At 45.2% G+C, this 22,687-nt stretch overlaps 1 protein-coding gene across 2 annotated transcripts in view; it reads right to left on the reverse strand.

The window, feature by feature from the left end:
• Positions 1-5,770: 5,770 nt before the first annotated feature.
• PLS3 (plastin 3) overlaps positions 5,771-22,687 on the reverse strand; it is a 53,842-nt gene continuing 36,925 nt past the window's right edge. Inside the window, exons 4-18 of one of the 2 annotated variants that reach the window (XM_059824634.1) lie at positions 20,342-20,505; positions 17,801-17,930; positions 17,212-17,344; positions 15,819-15,900; positions 14,987-15,152; positions 13,678-13,820; positions 12,310-12,336; positions 12,102-12,197; positions 11,391-11,586; positions 10,647-10,725; positions 9,870-9,984; positions 9,617-9,750; positions 8,617-8,740; positions 7,910-8,034; positions 5,771-7,082 (exon numbers count right to left, since the gene is read on the reverse strand). In XM_059824634.1, coding sequence (XP_059680617.1) covers positions 6,950-7,082; positions 7,910-8,034; positions 8,617-8,740; positions 9,617-9,750; positions 9,870-9,984; positions 10,647-10,725; positions 11,391-11,586; positions 12,102-12,197; positions 12,310-12,336; positions 13,678-13,820; positions 14,987-15,152; positions 15,819-15,900; positions 17,212-17,344; positions 17,801-17,930; positions 20,342-20,505 — 1,847 coding nt within the window. In that variant the 3' untranslated portion in view covers positions 5,771-6,949. The remainder of the gene's footprint in view (positions 7,083-7,909; positions 8,035-8,616; positions 8,741-9,616; positions 9,751-9,869; positions 9,985-10,646; positions 10,726-11,390; positions 11,587-12,101; positions 12,198-12,309; positions 12,337-13,677; positions 13,821-14,986; positions 15,153-15,818; positions 15,901-17,211; positions 17,345-17,800; positions 17,931-20,341; positions 20,506-22,687) is intronic. The other variant, XM_059824633.1, reaches the window with a different exon arrangement.

Raw genomic sequence — 22,687 nt, forward strand, 5'->3', positions numbered from 1 at the left:
TTCCCTTGTCCACTGATGTAGTCACATTCAGAAATACTAAGTATTTTCAGATGCTTTTTCCTTTGCAAGATTATTGACTTGCAACATGTTCCTGGCCAGATAGCATACCTTGCTGGGCTAAAGCCCTGCCTGGCACAGAGCCCCTTGCCGGGTGAAACCCCTCTGCTCTGCAGGAAGCACTTCCCCATGCTGGGTCACAGGAGCAGCCCCACAACCTCCAGAATGAGCAGCACCATTTGCTGGTTCTCAGCCAAGGTGTCTGGTGCTTACAGTAATGGTGATGGCAAATCCCGTCCTTGAGGCACCAGGCACAGTCAACGCTGGCTATTTACACTTGGCAGATCCGGATTTCCTGCAGAGATTAAATTGCGCCACAGGTAGAGTGAGTCAGTCTGCCCATGGAGACCTGTCCTGCCGAATTATCATGGTCTTCCCTTGGCTTTGGCTGCCGGTGCGCAGAAGACACAATCTGCACAGACAGCATTTGTTCCTCACAGTGTCTCTTTGTATTCCACCTTTGGGAGGCTTCAGGAATTTAGTAATTCCTAAAGCCACAGTGAGCAGAGCCCCCACTGACCATGGCTGCCTCCCTTGCTTTGACCTTGCCATCGGCCATGCGGGATGGTGGCAGCACGGCCAGGTCTAAGAAACTTTATTCTTTACAGCTCTTTGGCTTTTTCTCCAAGATGCTTTCAGTGATTATTTCTCACCTGACTTCTAAAAGCAAGAACACCTAGATAACCTTGCAAAGAGATGACCAAATTTGCAGCAATTATCACTGTATAAACATTTGCCACAAGACATGCCCAATGTTTACTGAGCGCTCACAGAAGGAAGCAACGGAACGTGTGGCAGACACACCACATTTGTCCCTGTCCTTAGAGGAATTATCCCAAGCTGATAAGAGGTAAGAGAGAAATAAATCTTTGCTTAGAGCTGAAAACACACAAACCAGCACATTTTGACAAGGGAAACCTGCCTTGGAGCGCAGAGTAAGACCAACCTTTACTGTTGCACCGGTGAAGGGACAAACTGGGGCTGCACAACAAAACCACACATGCTGCATCTTCCTGGTGATCAGATTTGTGATTAGATTTGCGCAAAGGATTCAATGGTCAATAAATTTTTGCTTACATTTTGTTTGTGCTGTTTCACCATTCTGTTTGTGCATTCAGCACACTTTCCTCAGCTTCACACACTTTGGGAGGTAGTGGAAAAAATCTCCAGTTTGTTTCTTGCTTTTGTATTCCTCTCTGCTATCGATCTGCAATAGAAAAAGGAAGAAGTAAAAACCAAGCAAGCAAAATCCACCTCAGCAATTTTTTAAAGCCCCTACAAAATTAGATTTCTTCCATTGAAAAATATAAATTGGTGAAAAGTTTCTATGAAGGAGAGCCTTGTCTCTTCTGGATGCTTGCAGAAAATATTCCTTCCCCTTTTACACCACCACCTTATTAAACACTGAACAGGAGCGCAACTAAACTGCTTCTCCTACACTGCAATGAAGCAGCGATAGAAATACTTAACAAGTTGTACACGCTGGTAAAGAACATGTGGCTACATTTTTTATCCACAAAAAAATGAAACTTGCAAGGAATACAAGAAAAACTTCCATCAAAAAACACAGACCCTGAAGATGCAGTCTGGGCTTGGAAAGACACTTGAAGGAGATCCTTGAGATTAAGGACAACACGCGCCCACGAAGGCAGCAGCAAGCTCGACTGTTTAAAAAAAAAAAAATTAAAAAATTTCAGCATGAACAAAGCTGACACTGCTAAAAAACCTTGTAAACGAAAGCATGTAATTGAATAAACAAACTCAAGTAATTGAATAAATAAAACCAAATAATTGAATATGAAAGACCAAAAAGACTTGCAGGAACAAAGAAATGCGCTCAGGCTTCCATCTCTGGCTCCTGCCAGAAACTTTTAGGAGCGTTTGACAAAACAGAAACTATTTTGAAAGCTTGCTTGCCAGGGGCTTTCTTCTGAGAAAGCACTGGGGTTTACCCTGTCTGCCCTGCCCTGGACATTCACTGTGAGATCTCTGCTTTGCTTTGACCCAAAACTTTTCTTTGAGTTAGCCCATTTCTTAAATACATCCAGCACAAGAAGGAGAGGCTTTCCCATTCGGTATGTCAGAGTATCCATTCTTCCCCGTTTAACCTGGTACCAGGAGGCAAAAGAGGCAAGAAAGGACAGATGCACATGGCCACTTCCGAAGTCTAAGAATATTGACCTTAATTATACCATACCTCCAGCCAGTGCTATAAATCACTAGACCACTGTTTCAGTGGGAAGGATGTGACTCTACTTACGGTATATCGTTCCATCTTCAGTGAAAACATATGTGATTTCCTGTGGGAAGCTTTGTTTACATATTTTTCTTATGAAAAAAATGTACCAGTGGAAAGTTCCCAGCTGGCTGTACGTGAGGCTTCATGCAATAAACCACTGTAGGGTTTGCTGGCACTCTCAGCGCGCTCTGAGCAGCGAGCGCTCCCGGCCGGTGCCACTGCACACCGTGCCCTGATGCCTGCAGCAGGCAGGACTCCTGCATGGCTCCTCTCAGGTGCACCAGCCTCTCTCCAGCTCCCTGCCAAATTCCTCCCTTTCACCTGCCCTGGTTTCATCTCCTACACGTAGAAAAATTAAGTCACTATCATTCGACTAGCCCTCATATAAACTTCCATCTCTGAAGCCCACGTGAGGCATAACTGCACGGAAGAAAGTCCTGCTTCAAATAAACGTGTTACTTCTTTGCTTTTAAGGGAGCGTTCCCTGCTGTGCTCCCAGCGGCAGATAATGGCAGATCCGCATCTGGCCGTTAAAGACGAGGAAAGATCACAGAATCACAGAATCACTAAGGTTGGAAAAGACCTGTAAGATCATCAAGTCCAACCTAAAAAAAAAAAAAATACCTCCAGGGAGGGTGACTCTTGCAGTGAGGGGCCCAAAACTCAACACAGGATTTGAGGTGCGGCCTCACCAGCGCCGAGTACAGGGGCACGATCCCCTCCCTACTCCCGCTGGCCACACCATTTCTGATACAGGCCAGGATGCTGTTGGCCTTCTTGGCCACCTGGGCACACTGCTGGCTCATGTTCAGCCGGGTGTCGATCAACACCCCCAGGTCCTTTTCTGCAGGGGAGCTTTCCAGCCACTCGTCCCCAAGCCTGTAGCGTTGCGTGGGGTTGTTGTGACCCAAGTGCAGGACCCGGCACTTGGCCTTGTTGAACCTCATCCAATTGGCCTGGGCCCATCGATCCAGCCTGTCCAGATGGCATGTGGCATTGGCATGGGGCATTGCAGCCCAGAAGCACCAGCTGCAGGAGGGGCACAGGAAGATTTCTAGCCAGAGACGAGGGGCTGAGAAGGCGGCGGCATCTCCCTGCGACCACCATTTTCAAACCAAGCAAGGAAAGTGGATAAGTAGATAATCCTTCAGGCGCTAAAACCAGAAGTGCCTCCGAGCAGCTACAGCTCCACACTCTCCAGTCCCAAACTCGCGATCCCCAAAGCGTTTTCAGGCCTTAGCGATTCCCCGCCCTCCCCCCTGCACCCCCCCCCCCGCGCTCCCCCGGCCTCCCCACCCTCAGCAGGACTCCCCGCAGGCCGGAACGCGCGGGGGCCCGCCCCGGGGGCGCCGCTCCCTGGCGGGGCGCGGTGGCTGTGGTACCGAGCGGCCGCCGCTGGGTGGCAGCCCGGGCCCGGGCCTGGCGCCGTCGCCCCGGGGCGGAGCCCCGTTCGCTGCCCGCCGCTGCCCCGCGCCGCTGCCCGCGGAGGGCGGCTCTGGTGGGGTGGGAGAGGCTGCAGCGCATCCCCTGCGCCACCGGGCACCCACCTCACCTCACCCCACCCCGCTGCCAAGGCGGAGCCGTGGGGGTCCCAAATAATCTTGCTAATTAATAGGACTGCGCTTAATTACCTGAAAAACGCGAAGAGGCCAGCAAAGGGAAGCCGTGCGATTCTTACCGTGGGCTCCAGCTGATCTGCGTAACATCCGCTTCAACAGACATCGCTTTGCAGCAGGATCTGCTTCTGCAGCAGTCTCTCATGGAGGACAAGGTCACACTAAGAGGGGTTGGGGTTTGGTTGGGTTTTTTTCCCTCCTCCTTGCTTTAAAAAGAAAAATGAGGACACAACTGTGTAGATGGTTCAGGAGTACTGATAACATAGCATTGGAACAGAGCTCCTTCGCACCAGCACCTTCACAGCATAGGATGGTTTGGAGCATGGGATAGGGAATGACGTATTTGGTAGCTGGGTTCCCACAGTCACAGCATCACAGAATCACTAAGGTTGAGGAAGACCTGTAAAAGCACCAAAAGTCCAACCATCAACTAACACCCCCATGCCCACTAAACCATGTCCCACAATGCCACGTCCACACGTTCCTTGAACACCTCCAGTGATGGTGACTCCACCACCTCCCTGGGCAGCCTGTTCCAGTGCTTCACCACTCTCTCAGTAAAGAAATTTTTCCTAATATCCAGCCTGAGCCTCCCCTGGTGCAACTTGAGGCCATTTCCTCTTGTCCTATCACTCATCATTTGGGAGAAGAGACCAGCACCCACCTCTCTGCAACCCCCTTTCAGGTAATTGTAGAGAGCGATGAGGTCTCCCCTCAGCCTCCTCTTCTCCAGACTGAACAACCCCAGCTCCCTCAGCCGCTCCTCACAAGACCTGTGCTCCAGACCCCTCACCAGCTCCATTGCCCTTCTCTGGACACGCTCCAGCACCCCAATGTCTTCTTGTAGTGAGGGGTCCCTTCTTGGAGGGGCACTCCTCCAAGCATTTGGCTTGTGGGAGTTTTGAAGTGGCTTAAGCCCACAGCTGCACTACCTTGTTTGCCCAAGACGATGCCCAAAGAGAAGGCCAGGCACCAACCTATAATCTGCGTCAATCCACAAACTCATCACCATCAGCAGACAAGCTGCAACATGTCTCTCGCACAAAACACACCTACCTGTTGTCACCACTGGGAAAAAAAAACGTTCCAGACAGGTCAGGAGGGGGACAACCAGAACCAAGTTTATGTAGTTAAGGTCACAGAATTTTGTTTACATGACTCCAGTCTCACACAAATTGTTCTTGATTTTCAAAGCTACTGGTGGTTCTGGGGACTTCTGTGCTGCCAGGCCACTGTTTTGGCAAAGCTCACCGGACACCCAGGCTCTCACCCATGGGTTACACGAGTGAAGGAATTGGTGCATTGGGATCACCACATCCCTCCAGCACCCACAGCCCTGTTCCAGCTTTGCTGGGCACAGCAAGTAGGTAAATCCCCCTTAACAGCCAGTGGCTGCTGGGCATCCCCTCTCCCACCACAGCACCCTGAGACCCAAATCATGCCAGACTTGTGTCAGCTGCCACTACGCCCCCAGACCTGTGGTTTCTAGAAACAAGCCCCGATGGCATGTCCCTAACACAGGGAACAACTTTTCTTCCTCCCTCTGGGTTTTGCCCTAAGAGGACTCTTCCCTTACACCTGCAGACATCCTCTTTGGGCACACAGCAAGACTTTAAGAGCAAGGTTTTACAGAAACTACCATAAAGGCAAAGCCTCGCTAAAACACAGGTTGATAATAACTGCACTACCAGTGCCCATTTTAAAAAACAAGAGCTCCTCAAGCGCATCCTGATTCTAGGGTATCTTACAGATCAGTGGACCGGGCGCAAAACAAAAAGATCGACCAAAGCAAAGCTAAAAGCAACTGAGGACAGGCTGCCATGCTGGGTCAGTGTAAATAAGGAGACAAGCGTGTATTTAAATGTTTTTATTTCAATTAATGCTTTGCCACCATATTACATCACTTTGAATAGCTTGGAATAGCAATATGATCTCAAAATATAGCAAACAGCTTGCCAAAGCAAGATAATATTAAATCCTATGGATACAGCATCTTCCTTCTTTGGCGACAACGCTTCCTTTTATCTGTAAAAATAGTTCCAGCACATTTGCTGGTCAGTTTATTGAACCCTGCTGTTTATAACATTTGCCTCTTCCCTGCACAAAACCTCCCCACAATGTAGTATGGTTTTCTATCCAACAGCATTTTAAATAAAAAAGTTATAGTTTTCATGCAGATTTTTGTAAAAATTATTTTCTAGGTGCACAGAACTGAACCAAGGTGCATACAAAAATGCATTCACTTCCATTCTCAGGTGTAACCGTGCCATCGGTAGCATGGTGTCATATGTTACTGCAAGAGGTCCAAGGATGGTGGTATTCTCACACATAGTATAACTTTAAAAAAAAAACCAAAACAAAATTACGAAAACACCCCTTTTTATAAGCAGCAAGAGAAAAAACTGCCATGCTTTGTTTGTAAAGTAATTAAAATAGTTAGATGTATAAAAAAGCACCATGTACAGGGAATACCAGAGGAAGATCCATCTTCCTAATTACACATTTCTCATTTAGCATTGTGAGCTGGCCTGCAGGTCCCAACTTGTACTGTAGCTTTATTTGCAAAGTTAAGGAAGTGGTCAAACCTAGAATACGCTTGGACCATATGACAGAAATTAAACTGGACTGCAGACAGAAATTAGATTTGTTTCCATTACAACTCATACCAACCACCTTATAGCCCTCAGGGGTAAAAAAGAACACGCACCAAGTATCTGAGAAATAATGGGGTGAAAACAGCTCCAGAGCAGTATTGCAAGATGCAGGTCTGTTATGAATGCATTTCTGTGAGCTCTTGGTAAGTTAAACTTTCCTTTGGGAAAAGAGCACGTCTGTTGGTTAAAACTCCTCTCCCTGAGAATTTTGATAAGAGTTTGTCTTGCAAAGCAAAACAAAGTCCTCTGAACTTCAACAGTTCCTAGGCCAAGAGCATTTCAACGTGGTCACAGCTGATCTGCTACTCATGCACCCAGGGTGGCAGGTTGGGTTTTTGTTGCGTTTTGTTGGTTTTCTTTTTCCTTTACATGGATCCACCCTTTTATACTCGCTTCATTCCTCTGCCCATCAAGCAGGCAAACACGGTCATGACCATCTTCGGTTTCACCTCCACAAGATCTTCTGGAAGAGCATAAACTCTGGCACCAATTCTTCTTGCCATGGACACAGCATACCTATTCACCATGGAAAGATGAGTGGGTCAGCACTGAGACTGCTACCAATAAATGGTATGTCAGCTCCTGCCCTATCCAACACAATTTCACCTATTATCCTTTTATTAAGATTCAAGATGTGCAACAATCCAATCACATGACATCTGTTTGGTTTAGAATTTTTTTTTTTTAATCTTTTGCTGTATTTCTTTTCCACAGTAGAGGAAAGTGTCTTTAATGCGCAATTGACCTTTGAATGTCAAGTCCACTCTACCACCAGTTAAAAAAATTGTAATTAATATTTGTTAGGGCTAATAGATAGCATGTATAACCATGGATTAATCAGCTAACATTTACATTTCCCCTTCTGTTTGCTCTTTAGGAATAATCAAGCGAGACTATTATCTGTAAGAAACTTTGCTGTCATTCTGTCACTGAACAGTCACAGAACACACATGTCAAAGGCATGTTTTAATAGGCATACTTTAAACTTGACAACCTATGATGATTCAGCGAGACATGAGACGTACAAGGGTTCAATTTCAAAACCCTGAGCACTTCATTTGCCTGAACAAATAGGTGAGAAACAGAGTATCATTGATAAGAACTGCTTGGGCTGTTCTGCATTTCTCTCAACAAGCAAGAGAGTCCAGCCAACTACTCCCTCCAGCGTTACAGGCAAGGACAGCAATCAGATTTCAGGAAGTGCTGCCTGTCTAAAAGGTATGGTGTTAAGAGAGATTGAAAACCACAGTAATAAACTGTGGTAAAAACCCTTGCAGCTTAAGGCCAGCACATAGAAGGCACACTCTTTCAATGCAAAACAGCTTTTGAGATAGCAAACTTACTTAGCGTTATTTTGTTTGTCATCTTCCGATAGATGACCAGTCTTTACGAGGTCATAGTTGATACAGCCAGGCTGTATAGCATCAATTAAATCCACAACCGCCAAGCTTGTGCTGATAGTCTTGTCCTAGAGAATACAGGGACAGACAAATAAAGATGAATGTCTAATCCTTAAAGCATACTTCTCACCTCAATTCAGCTGCTCTGCAACGTGCAACAAAATGAGCTTTAAACAAGCCATTTCAAAGCAGCAGTGTTAGTGATTATTCCCAGCCGGACCACAGGGAAAACCAAACTGCTGTTTCTCCTTTGGTACTAGTACAAGATCATTACTCTAATATACTGCAAGTGCTGTGAAAATACAAAGCAGTAACTGATGTACAGGCAGCCGGTCTGCCACGCTGACCAGACCCCAAGGGACAATGCTTACCTACAAATGCTCGCCAGCTCCAGCCCCCACCTCTGCCCCAGAGCCTGACCACCATCCCCTCTTCTGCCACCCCATCAGCTCTCTTGCCCCACCACTATTCCCCACTGTGGGCAGTCCTAAAAAGTCTCCTTTCTGGTAGCTTGAAGCCACTTTGTTCCCAGCACAGACTGAATCCTGTCCTGTTTAAACCCCTTTCTAAGATGCCCCTGCTGTTCCTCCAGCCAAGGAAATACTTTCTGGGCACCCCTCTCCTTTTGGATGCAAGAGGAGAACCTGCACCTTGAAGTTCTGGATAGAGGTGGACTTGCCAGCTTCCTTCAGGGTCTGGTTTACCCAGCTGACTATAATGTCATCGTTAGCTTTCTGGCCGTCACCCAGGTCCTCGAGGACATTCAGCGTGTACCTGAGAACCGGCAGAGAGAACAAGATTAGGCACAGAGCCTGGGCAAAGCCCTGGTGAGCATGCAGCCAGGACGCAATGTGAGCCCATGGTAGCTTGGGAAGTCTTCACATAAAAAAGCAGAGCTGAGACTTTTTTTTTTTTTAAACTCCTTTAGCAAAAAGAAAGAATCATCTGCCTTATCTAAAGTGTGATTTCTGTTAAAGCACTTAGTCTTTCTAGCCTTTCAAGTTCTTTAGTATTAGATCACAAAATTGCCTGGGTTCAGGACACATGTTAAACTGTTTCACCATTGACCATTTGCTCCATAGAGTTAACACATTACCTAAAAGGTGTGGATCAACTCACAAGTTAGCATTCTGACCTCTAATGCCAAATAAGGAGCTACCATACAGCTATTTTGCAGATATATATTTGCATCATCTTCAGGAATAGGTAAGAAAAAGGATGATCAACTTTATGTTACTGAGTTTCTCCTTTCCCCATTCCAATGCAGAAGGGGGTTATAAAGCAGCCCTGAAATGTTTCTCTCTCAATCTCCAATTAAAAATTAGAACATAAAAGTTATGTAAGTGTTCCTGCTTAGGGTTTCTGCATGTGGACCACACTTCAGCAGGCAAGGGAGCGGTGATCCCGGTCAGCAGGATGTTCACAGATCCACCAGCGGGTTCTCCGCAGGTCTCTGCTCCAGCCTCCCATGTGCAGTAGGATCAGCTCTGCCACGCTTTTGTCCAGCTGTGTCTCAGAAACACCCCAAGCACAGAGGTTTTACCATCTTTCTGGGTGACCTGTTCCAGTGCTGCAGTGCTCTCGTGGCAAAACAACTTCCCAAACTTTATACTCCATTCACAAGTTTTACATGTTTGAGATGGGTCCTACCTTCTCATCAACTGCCAGACTAAGGCTAGTGTCAGCGTTGGGTTTCCGTCATTCAGATCTTGTCCTCCGATACCAACCAGGGAGAATTTAGCTGGATGCTTTCCCAAGTCTACAGCATAGTTACAGTTTTCTAGCTACACAGAAAAAGAGTTTAAACAGAAAAATCACTCACAAATACACTCACTTGACTGGAAGCCTCAAATAGGAATTTTTAGTATCCATGACTTCTTTTAAAGTCTTTTGAAATGCTTACCTTTTTCATATTTGCTCCAAGCTTAGGGTACGGAGGCTTGTTAACCTTATTCCAGTCAACAGGAACTTTGATCTTTTCATATAATTGTAGTATTACCAGTGCATCTTGGAGATCGCTAAAGTGGAAAACACTGATTAAGCCTAATGTTTCAAGATTTAAATGCACTCTGACTTTGTCACATCATGAATAATTACTACTCTTTACAGGTTATTGCAATTTCAACAACCCTAAAAAAAAAAAATTCAAAACATTTCGTAGTTTTCAGGGCAGGAGAAATGCTCCATGCTTAACCATCAGCTAGTTGCTGAGCTAAAGCAGGTTTAAGCATGGTAATCAGCAACAGACCCAGGAAAGAATTTTGCTACAAAAATCCAAAAGGTAGCCACCTCTTTCCACTGACTACAGGGACCCAGAGTATCTTGCCTCCTAAATACGATGTCTTGGTTAAGCCCTAAAATTAGGTGACAGGGAATTTAGTTCCAGCTGCTCTACTGCAGTTGCTCAAGCAGATCTAAATGTTTTGGGATCTCAGGATATCAATTTACACAAGATAGGGGAAAATAAACAAACTGTCTTCAGCCCTTAAAGCCAATTGCCTGCCTGCCAAGTGCTGGCTCAGAAATCCCTAAGCTATGGACTGCAGGGAGGGTACAGTGGGCATCTCCCACTACCTACCATCACCCTTTCTCAAGCTCCTTGCTCAGCACTGTGGGCAACAGGTGCTGGCACATCTCTAGCCTGACCTCGTTGGGTCTCTCCCAAGAGCCTAACGCTTACCCGTAGAGGTGATTTACATGTGGGTTCACACCAAGGGAGTTCATCCAGTTGCGGAAGGTCCGTTCCTCACGCGTCTCTCCTAGATGCGAGAAAACAGGTTCATGCAACTTCTGCAAGCTCAAAGCTGCGCAAGGTTTTCCACCTTGCAAGGCAGGGAGCTTTGAGCAGCATAGCTCATCAATTAGGTTTTTGAGCAGAAAAATGGTATTTTTTCTACTATAATTTTTTCCAAAGGAAGAGGATTGCCCTGATACCTAGTTTTGGATAGCAGTTTGATTTCTCCAGGCCTCAGAAGAGCATGCCTTTTGCACTTTCTGCAAGAAAAAGTAGCAGGAAGGTCTTCCCCATGGGTGTTAGCTCACTGCTGCCTGGGAGCCAGGCAGCCAAAGCCCTAATCTCAGTTCTGTCAACAATTAGTGCTCCCACGAATGTCTCACTGCATTACTGAGGTGCTCCTGCCCATCGCAGGAAATGGCAAAAACAACTTCCCAGCCCTGGCATGGGACTGACAGGGTGCTGGCAGTGCTCGTACAGGTTCAGGCTCCACATCAGGGTCAGAGCAGCTCAACAGGCTGTCAAGTACCCTTCTCATCTGCCCCAAATGAGTAAACAGCCACTGCAGCACTGAAGCCTCAAATCATAGGTGTTACTTCAATGGCGATACCTCCACCGGGCACAGCCTCTTGTGACACAATTGTTTAGATGTTTCCCTCCTGCTAATTTTGTGACTGATACGGCCATCACCTTCTAGTAGGGTCCAGTCGATGTCCTGGTTTTCAGGCTTGGTAAGTGCTGGGTACTTGTTGAACAGGTTGGCAACGAAGGCCAGGTTCAGTTTGGGATTGCCACTGACCACATCAGCTGGCGTGACGAACTGCCGGCAGCCAAGCCGATCTGCCTGCTGAAGCATGTACTCTGCTCTCCTCAAGTCGTCCTTTTCCTGCCAGGGATGTAACGGACAAGAGCTGTCATGGAAGAGCTTGGGCTACAAAGCAGGTGGGAAGCTCCTGACTGCTACCTGGGGCAATGTCACAGCTCCACCTGCCTTCGTTAGGCACCGAACAAAGGGATGAAGCATGCACGCTAATCCCTGCTGCTGTGAAGGTAATTGTCACGGTTTGTCTTTGTATTTTTCCTAGCATTGTGCTTTCCAAGTTTATATGCTTTCCAACTTTCATACTTTTTGAACTTGGTGGTTCAAAAGCAGAAGTCAGCATGCTGCTAAATGGAGCAAAACCACAAATAATTTCTCAATCATGTATGTTAATCGGTGGGTAGTGATCAGGCCTGCAACAACTACTCATTTAGCACATATCCGAGGTGTGCACATGCCCACTGAGACTTTACACACTCTAGAAATTAAGATACCAGGTTACCTAGATGTCACTGGGCAATTACAGGGTATAGGTAGTTCGCGATTGTACAGCATGGGGACACAACAGCCTGAATACTTACATTGAAACCCGACATATTAATATCGATCTGAGGCTCTCCTTCTTTCTGCCCTTTAGGTGCAATTTGATTGAGGAGGTGGAAATAAGCTCTGGAATCCTGAAATGGATGAAAAAGAAAATTCAGGTCTCCCACACAGCAGTGAACACACCATAACAATTCATTTCAGGCTCATCTTTAACAAGTAACTGTGCATAATTGGCTTATGTACCTTTACTGAATTACCAAAATCTGTAAGCTTAAAAGAGAGCATGATGGCAGAAATCCAGGCAGCAGAAAAGGAAACAGAAAGGGAAAAAGTTAGAAATATTTAAGATTAAAATTATGGGGTTTAACTGTTTGACAGCTGCCTCTGCTGCAAGCTCTGGTGTCACAGCCTCCTCTCCAATGGCTGGAGGAGGCAGTGACCCCATGCTGCTCGTTGTCATGGCCCCCGCAGCCAGATGCCCCAAAGCAGCCCTAACCCCTCAACAAGGCAGCCATTCCTACTGCTACAGCAAGGATGAAAATGGCTCAGTGAAGACAAAGTCCAGGCAAAAAGCCGATTATAAGAAGTCTGACTGTCTTCTCCTGTGCCTGCCCATTAGCTAGAATAGCGTAAAGGAGAGAGGTCACAAACTAGGAGGAGCAAAGAGCTGCAGTAATTATTTACCAACTACAAGTCCTTTTAGTCCTCAGCACTAAGAAGGACCTCAGCATATCCTGGTAGCCTATGGGTTGCACCAGACAAGCCAACAGCTATCAGCAAAGCTGTAAGTAATTTTGAAGTTGGAAATAAGAGTGACCATGTGTGTGTGCACACATGGTCACACACAGGGGAGCTCTGGGGTCCCCATGCACCTCAATTATGAATTTCCACTTCAACAGTCCTTTAATCTGGAATCCACTTCAGTCCTCTTTCTCCTCCTCGAAACTGCTGGCCATGTGAACAAGTCCAGAAACCTGCTGAGACCAGTGTCCAAAAACCCCACTGACCAGGAGTCACCTTCATTTCTCATTAGTGCTAATAGAAAAGAGCCACCCCCTCACATCTGAAAAACAGCTGTAAGACACCCAACTCCTACTTCTACTCAACCCAGTGTAGAGAATAAGGGGTCTTGTTTCCCTTCCTCTCTCCAGTCCATGACGTTTTGGATGAAATGCCATCACCTGCCAAGAGTGTGTAGAAGTCACACTCTCCAGGGGTGCAGTTAAGCATTTCACCCTGTCTGAGCAAGCTGCGTGCTCTTGAAAAATTATTTCCATCAAAAAAAGATGGATTAAGAACATTTGAACACACATGAGTAATACCAATTGCCTACTTGATTAAAACATGCAACAGCTTTGCAGCAGGATCCCACTACCACTGGAGGAAACACTCAGACAATTTAGCACTGGGCTCAACCTTATGGTAAGAGAGAATAGCACTGTGGTACCTTAAATATACCATCCATAAAACCATTGTTAAGACCGCTCAGTGTATCAAGGTTAAGAAAGGTCCTGTCTGCAGATGAAGGGCCTCATTTACACATGCAAACACGGCCCTGGTCAGCTCCCAGCCTTTTCCCAGGCACGTGCAGACCAGGAGAGCTCTCAGTACCTTGATATCTGAGCTGAAGTTATTGATTTTGTGCCAGCCTGCGTTTTCCAAGTGGAAGTTGGCCCATCTTAGGAGCAGCTCTTCTGGGGATAGTTTCATAAGGTCCTCCAGATTTTCACCATCACGAAGTAAGGCAGCCAGTGCTAGAAGAAAAATGCTTGTGAGGGGAAGGAAATTTTCAAGAGGGAAACCTGCATGCTAGAATTAGAGCTGCAGCAACATTTCAGAGGGAGATGAGTGGGACAATAGCAACTACTGATTAAGTCAAAATAATCTGGGTATTAGTGGAGTTTTCCTGAATTGGTTGTTACACAGAGAAGAGTATGAATGATCTAGAAAACTGTGTGTAAAAAATATTTTCTGTTTTCTTGTATAACAAGATTCTCTGGATTTTATGTGCAGCCTTTTAAGCTGATGACAGCAAGCTAAATGTAAATGTACTTCTATCTCAGTGAAAAACTGCTTCCAAGCACTTTCATATGCACTGTTTAAAAAACCCAGAGAAGCCAAGATAAGCACCCTTTCGGCCGGCCAATGCTTCCCTTGCCATAAATTTTCAAGCTAAGCCAAACAATGTTACCACTTCACAATTGGGAAGTGTAAACAAAAGACACTGAAGCCCCTCCATCCATCTGGGTGCTCTGATAGCCCATGCAGGAATAACAGAGCTCTTTGAATGATTTGAAAAGTTTAAATTTTGGAGGCTGTTGTGCAGGACCAAGCAAGAACAGGAGGAGAGCTGCAGCACTGCTCTCCCATGGCCAAAAACGAAGTGAGAGCTCAGCTGCACCACTGATGGTAGGCAAGGAGGATTTTAGGATAACCAAAGTCATTGTGAACACATTCCCAAAGAGCTGAAGCCCTCTTTTTTTTTTCCTTGGTTTTTTTTTTTTGAGGAAGATGTGCAGTTGTCTATAATGCTAAAGCAGCTTTTGCCACCTCCCAACACTGTTACGTACCTACGGCCAAAGCACACTGGGAAAGTCTGCCCAGCCCAAGGCATCACAAAGCAATGCGTTCATTCGCACCACAAGGCTTGAGCCAAGATGCACCTTGACTTACAGACTTCAGCCAGTTCTCCAAGCCTGACACATATTACCAGGATGGCACAACCCACCCGCCTGAACCTGCTTCGCAGCTGTAAACAGGCTGGAGAGCACTCAGCTTGACACATGCCCTGATGAACCCGAAGGCAAGTACCCCCCTTTCAGCAGAGAGGAGAGTGAAGAGGCAGCGATGGGGCTGGAGGTTACAGTGCAAGCAATGTGGAGTTCTTGCTTTAGAAGCAATCACTTATAGTTTCATTTACCTTCATTTCTGCTGAGCTCAATGTCGGCGAACAAGCCAATCTTAATGATCTGCCAGAGAAGCCCAAGGACCAGGTGGGGTTTCCCTTCCCTCAAGTCCTCTGCACCGATATTGACAACATGACACCCGATGGCAGATGCAGAATTCAACGCCAGGTTCAGGTTCTCCTGCGAACAGCACAGCCGAGTGAGACACAGCCAGGGGAGATGCTGCTTTGCCTTTCATCCAGCACCACTAGAGTGGAGATTTCCCCCTCGTCCTTGCTCCAACAGCAGCAGCTCAGAGGAAACGCTCCCGGCCGCTCTCCAGCTGAAGTTTTAACGGAGCTGTGGTGGCAGCAGGCTGAATCAATAAGAACTGAACTAGGCACCCGAGTTTAATTTCAGCCTCTGGTGTTTAGTTTCAGCCTCTGAGTTAGTCGCATCTAATGGCGTCAACAAGAATAAGGCTAGAAAAGTGTAAAGTTATACACACACGCACGGGCATCCTCACAAAAACAACCTGCCGTACTACGAAACGATTCACAGATAGCCAACGCCAATAAACATAGTTTCAAAAAGACAGCGCTGTATATAATCACCGCAGCAATATCAGGTACGCATAGCATTTCAGCCATTTTACCCATTTTGTCATTAAGTTAGCATTTTTGTCTTTTGAACTGTACCCACAGCACTGTCAATTATGCGCAGTATAAAACTGCCTTTAACAATTAAATGCAAGTTATAAAACTCAGTCCTTTCCAGAGTTCCACAAGAATGCCTCAAGCCACCATGCTGTTTTCATTAATTCTATCTGAATATGAATTTCAGCAAAAATACAGAAATGTATTATACCTGAATTATGAATGGTGTGAGCTTCTTCTTGTTAATTGCTCTTTCATCAATTGTGTCCGGAACAGAAAGATTGATCATTTTGCTGGTAGGAGGAAAAACAATAATATTTGAACAACATTCAGTATTTAACCTCAACAAAACTCAATGCACTGATACGATACTCACCACAGTACATTTCCTTTTGCCTGTTTGGTTTTGTGTATTTTTTTATTTTTTAAATTAAGGTTGTGTAAATCAGAAGTTAATATTTAGATTATCAAGAATGTATTTGTAACTAATAGCTAAGCCTGAAACCTTAAACATGTTACTGGCCACTACTGATCTCAGCTTCTGGAGCAAAAAGAGCACATGAATTATGCACAGCACAGTCAGTGAACTAGCGAAGACTCGTTGCTCTGTTGACATCCACTGCAGATTCTAGTAAGACAACATGCTTCCTCCTATTGTAAAGGAGTACTACTGCTGGCAAGAAAAAACTGCCCCAAAAAAAGCACAAACGTTCTGAGACCTCAGTGGGGAGCAGGTGAGCGCAATGAATTTTTAGTCAACAGAAAACATGGCAAGTTTTTACTTTATATTGTGAACTACTTCCTACTCAGTTCAGTCTTCACCTGAAGACCTGAATTACTTGAAACTGGGGAAATTAAAAAAAAATAAAAAAAAAAATCACAAACTAAAGAAAAAAAAGAAATGAAAGGCAATAGGCAGCCCACTGAACATCTTTTGCATAGTGATACAGAGTTACTGAAATTCCAGGCTGATACAGTTCTCCACTGTATTAATTCACCTACATTTAAAAAACAAACCAAAAACACAAAACCAAAAGCAACCCCATCCATAGAAGGCGGCTGGTGTTTAGCAGCCCTGGATGCCTTCCGTTTTCAGCACGCGGCAAAATAAGTTACTTTACTAACTTAGTGCAGCTATTATCAAAAGCAACAAGAGGATTCCCAGAAAATCCATTTTGGGGTTAATTCATAAGGTCACTAACATTCCCACAGAGGTTACTGTCTGTCTAAACATCCAAGAAAATGGGCTATTTAGCACATCTGCTCTCCCTCAAGCTACCTAGCATCAGGCTGAGTTTGCACCAGGACAGCTCCTGCTCCCATAAGGCACCTTCTCCCCTTCAGCAAACTCAGCCTCAAGCCCAAACAAAAACACTAGACAGAAATACCAGCTCATGAAGTTGGCATCAAAGCTGAAGCATCACACAACGACAATGAAAGCCTGCGTGACTGAGCCCCTTTTCATACATGCAAAACATTATGCACACACACTGGTCACAAAAACAGCCCAGAATAGGATGAAAATTCCCCTATGTACAGTTTTGAGAAGTTATTTTGGTGATTATTTTTTTTTTTTTTTTAATTCAGGAGCCATCATGACTTACCATAGCACAATCCCATCTCCCACAGCTTTGAACAGGTCATCTGTATTTGGGTTCATTGGAATAACGTGCCTACAGTCGGGATCATTTTCCAGGGCTTTGTTTATCCAGTTTACAAAGGCATATTTTTCTTCCTCTAAGATAACCAATTGTAAATTTAATACAGGCTTTTTCATAACATACCAAAGATTTTCCCAAAAGAATCAGTGTACAATAGCCCAGGGAAATAAAAGCCCCACTATCATTACCACAGTATTTTATTAGTCACACAAAGTTTAAAAAAATATGACTTTCACTTCCAGTTACCAGATTATTCCTGTTATTTACTTGATGCTCAGTAACTTTATTATATTCAAGTGTGACACAAGGACTTCATCAGCAAGCACAGATAACAAAACAAATAAGCACGCATTTAATTTACACATTGCTAATCTTGCATAACCCTCTAATTCTGTCCTGCCCTCACCTTGACGTGAGATCATTCAGCTGTTGGAGAACAAAAGCACAGCACATGACAGGGCAGTAGAAATCTACTATTTTTGGCATACAGCCTCCACTCACCCAAGAGAGGAGCCGAAAGGCAGAGCGATACCTGAGTAGGAGTGCTGCGTCCCCTCGCTGGAGAGCTCCGAGGTCCCCCCGATCGCACAGATTCCTTCCTTCCTGTTAATTGCTTTTCTGAATGTTTTAGCGATATCGCTGCTTTTCACCTCTTGGAAAATCTACAATTTAAAGTGCTCTGTTAGACAAGAAAAACTTGTCTTCATAAAATGAAAGGACCACATTTCTTCTCGGCTTTAAAGCAAACTTTGTAGTAAAAGCAGCAAATGTGAAGGGCCCAGCAAGGGTGTAGTAGTGTCAAATTTAACATGGATAGTGGGCAGAGAGTTGTCCCACTCTCTCAAACACATATAGCAAGTGCCTATTGAAACAGAAGCATTAGGCATGAAGTACCTCGCATACATTTACCTTTTCAAGTAGAGTTCAAGAGACCACGAGAAAAAAAAGTGAAACCTTCACAGGTCTCACCTGAGAGCAGGTACACATGCAGCAGTTTCCGCAGGACCAAAGACTAGAAAGCTGTTGTGCAATTTTAACCTTTCTGCGTAAGCCCGATGCTCGTGTGACTGTGACTTTAGTTCACATAAAAGACTTTGCCCACAACCCAAGAAACAATTCTCTTTAAGTGTGTAACAGTCAAATCTGCAATAATGTGTAACACTGAGTGTTCCAGGTAAGGATTCCCCCAACAGCAGGATTGGGCTAACTGACAAAACACCCTCGTGTTTGAGGGCAGAAGAGATGCTTAAGCGCAGAAAGATTACACGTGCCATTTGTGCAGGCTGTATGTTACCATTAGTGACCCTGAGGTCCTACCGAACTGAGTGATTATTAGAAAAAATACATTCAATGGCTTGAAAGCCTACTGTAACTCCCTCAAAAGTTAACCAAATTACTTTCAACCAGGCTGAAAACACAAATGAAACGTATGCACGTTCTCTAAACAATACCCAGAAAAAAGCAATGAAACAGCACTGTAAAGCAGAACAACAAAGTGCTTCTGTTAAAAAGAGAGGCGGGGACTTGCCCACCTGGCTGCAGAGGTGTCACCGCAGGGCCAGCCTGCTGGCTCTCATGCCACCTTCCCTTCCCCATCCCTTAAACACAGGGAAGGTGGCAAGTCAGGATGATGACACAGTGCAGTCAAAACATCTCCTGAGGGCATGCAGAGGTTTTGCTCACGCCAGTGAGCAGGTACAGCTGAGCGAAGACTCAAGAGCCCAAAAGTTTTGGATTTTCTGGTTGGTTGGTTTTAAACATAGGGATTTTGATACAGATTTTTTTTATTTTAAAGTTTGCTCGACTAATTACTGGTATTGCATAGCTTCTTTGAAAATATGTGCTTTAATGCTGAGGTATCACTAAGTCACTTGGCCCCAACCTCAAGTCAGTTCATGTCATCCTTTGTACCATAAACCCCAGCACAAGTGCTCAGAGTTAGAAAACAGCAACAGTTCTGTTTGTAAAAATTCTACAAATAAGCATTGCTTCTACTGTATAGCTTATTTGCTTGTAAGACATTTCACGTTTACTTGATCATTGGTACCATTCAAATGTGACAGAAGAGATTTATTTCTTACTTCCTAGAGCAAAGTTAGAGTTATGGACCAGCTCAAACCAACAGCTGAAACACGCACCCAGCATGCAAGTGTTCACAAACTGCAAAGTCCAACTTACTAGTTGACTCCGAACTCAAAAGTTCAGAGGGTCTGAAAACAATTAAGGAACAGGAGGTGAAGATAAATTAAGAAATATCAAGAAAAATAGTTGACATGAAAACAGCTCTTTCAATGTACTGCACGTACTTTTATTACTCTTTCAGCATTCAGTCATCAGAGCATAAAAAGGATGAAGGGATGGATATTGAACCGGTATCTCAGAAGTGTTGTGCTTTTGTAAAAATTTTTAAAAATTAAAATTCTGACCTATTTCTACAGAAAAAGTCTGAAGGTTAGACCCATCCTCCAGCTTCTCCTATCTCCTTACTCCTGTTCTTCCCTTTTAAGGCAAGAAACTGATCTGAATTTTCCTAGATCAGCATCTAGGACCAATCTCCAAATGTGTCTTGAAATGCCCTCTCAAATCTTTGGTAAATACTTGTAGTCCCATTAAATTGAAAAAGGAAATTATACTGCTTCGCTGGGAAAGCAAGCATTCATCTATGTGCCTGGAAAAACTGAGTAGCTTCCAGTCAATACTGTAAGCTTGGAGAACTGGAAGTCTGTTTTCCATTTGTCACCTGATGTGGAAATGGTCTTTCGGCCTCCAACAAAGTTTTCATAAAGGAGAAGCATGTAGATCCTTTTTGGGTTTTTTTGGTTTTTTTTGTTTAAAAAACAACATATTTCCCTTCTGTCCAAATCTAAAGGCTGGCAGCGACTGGTCATATGCAGAGATCTGTACAAAGAACTGATTTTTACATGGCAAGTCATCAAAAGTGATCAATTTGTAGAAAGAAAACTAGGATCAGGGTAAGTGGTCAAGAAACCAGGTTCAACCTCTTCTACCCGCTTCCTTAGCTTTGTCTAAAAGGGGTCCCCCAGGCTGCTGGGAATTCAGAAATACCACTTACATAGACAAACTCTTCAAAACTAATCTTCCCATCTTTATTCTTGTCGCTGTCAATCATGAGCTTCTGGATGATCTCTCTCACTTTGTACCCAGGGAGAGGCAGGTTGGCTTCCTTGAAGAGCTCGTGCAACTCATAGTCGCAGATGAACCCATTGCTGTTGAGGTCTGAGGAAGAGAAGGGACAGGAGAAGGTTTTAGAAATGTACCAGTACCCTGACAGGACCAGCCCCAGACAACAGGGCAGAAACACAGCCCCCATGCTCAAAAGTGCTTTACGCAGAGCAACCTGCACATTGGGGATGTCTACAAGTCATGGAGCTAAGGAAGAATCTCCAAGCGTGGCCGGTCACACCATACCTGTTTTGGGGCCACATTGCACAAAGCATTCATCTTTGCTGAAAGCAAGATCCGTGCAGGACATGGACACACAGCAGGATGCCCACACCAAAAATACCAAGCCCAAGTAGTACACTATTCAATGGACAGCACCAAGAATACATCAAGATTCAAAGGCAAGCAGTAAATACACACTGCGCATCCTCAGAGAGGGTCCCAGCGCAAACCATGAGATGTCTCCAGCTTTGGGCAACGGCAGCTTCGTAGCAAAGCTGACCAGGATGGTTCTTGGCAAGCATGACCAAGTCTGGTGTAAAAGTTTCACAACAGAGCATCTGCGTTTTCATAAATGATCTCCAGAGCGTTTCTTTTTACATCTAACTGCAGCTGGCTTTGCTTGTTAAAAATAGACGGTAATGGAACACAGCACTTCTTACTTTCTGAACTGAAAACACTAAGTCAGCTCTGCATTTACATTTTTTTATCATGTTGATAATGATGTTATTCATTTATCGCTGACAAAAAATTGCAGCCTGATATTTTAATGCTGCCCAAGAATGCTCTGCAAGGACGTTTGCTTTGACAGTCAACCACCAAGCCACAGCAGCACTGCATGCTTAGTGAGACATTACCACCTATTAGATTTAGGAAGAAAGAAGACAAGAACCTAGTGTGAATCCGGAGCTTTTCACATCAACAGATGCCAACCCCTTTGGGGACGTCATCACATCTATTGACTGCTCAGGGCAAATCCGGCAGCCCTAGCCTTTCTTCAGGGAAGTGAGGTTTTGCTGCCACCACGGACAGGCAGAGGCTGGAAGCCTCCTTCCTCAGGCTAACCAGGATGAGCAGAGAGTGTGGTTCAGAGCACGGCTGGTACCCAGGCTTCAGCAGTCGGGTCCTCGAGCAGCCAGAGCATTTGTAGCAGTCGGACAGCCCAGGTTCACATCCCAAGACATAAGCATGACCCTCCAGCATGTTCAGAGAGACAGGGATTCAAGGCATGTTGTGCTGTTACTGGCTTAGTAGTGATGTTAAAATCCCTTTTCTGTAGGCAAGTGGTACAGACAACCCAGGGAAGTTAATTCAGTGCCTGAGCTGCCACCTCCTCCCCAGGGCTGGGGCCATGGGGAGATAACAACCCTGGATTACTGCTGCTGGTGGGGAATACCTGGATGGGCTGAGGAGGTGGAGATTTGGCAGTCTCTTACGATCATCGTTCAACCACAGGCTCTGCAAAGTCGACACAGTGCCTGTACTGAAGACATCAGCCAAGACCTTTAAGGCTAAACAAGAGCAGTCTCTGCATCTAAGCAGCTGCGTTACCTTCTCCCCCACCTCCAGAGCTCCTGGCCTTGCGATGGTGCACTGCTGAGTGCAGCTCACCGCCACTGGCTGCCAAAACCACCCTGTGCTGCAAGGCACTCGGCTTCGCCGAGCCACCGTTCTGCCCACATCCCCCACGGGAGGATTTTTCTGCTATTTATAAGGCAGCAGCCTCTCCCTAAGGCCATAGAGTTAAATTCCACTCAAGCAACAGCTTCTGCTGCCCAAACACCCTCGCAGACGGCAGGCTGCTGCCGGCTCCCCAGGCTGCGCAATGGAAGGGCTGCACCAGCCCCAGTCTTTGGTTTTAGTCAAGAGGGAATCCCACATCACAGCCACTGGGATCAGTATTTATGCTTAAAGGGAGATACTTTTAAGAATAAAAGAAAACAATCAGGATAGCTCTAAAGTCCTTTTTTTTTTTTTTTAGCAAATTTTGAAAGTCCATTTACTTTTAATGAGGTGTCAGTGGTGGTTTTTAAGTTTTATTTCACAGCAATGTTCCAGCAAGCAGCATGTCCTCACCACCACTCCAACGTTCCCCATTTTCCAGATCCATATGGGATTTTAAAATTGTTTTTATACATTAGCAAGAAAGTGAAATTCAAATGCTTAGTGGCAAACATCCAAAGTAACACAGAGCAAAACCTGTACTTTCTCCTACACCCCAGTCCCTAGGTCTCAA

Source organism: Gavia stellata, chromosome 14 (assembly GCF_030936135.1).
Source record: "Gavia stellata isolate bGavSte3 chromosome 14, bGavSte3.hap2, whole genome shotgun sequence".
NCBI classification, from domain to species: domain Eukaryota; kingdom Metazoa; phylum Chordata; class Aves; order Gaviiformes; family Gaviidae; genus Gavia; species Gavia stellata.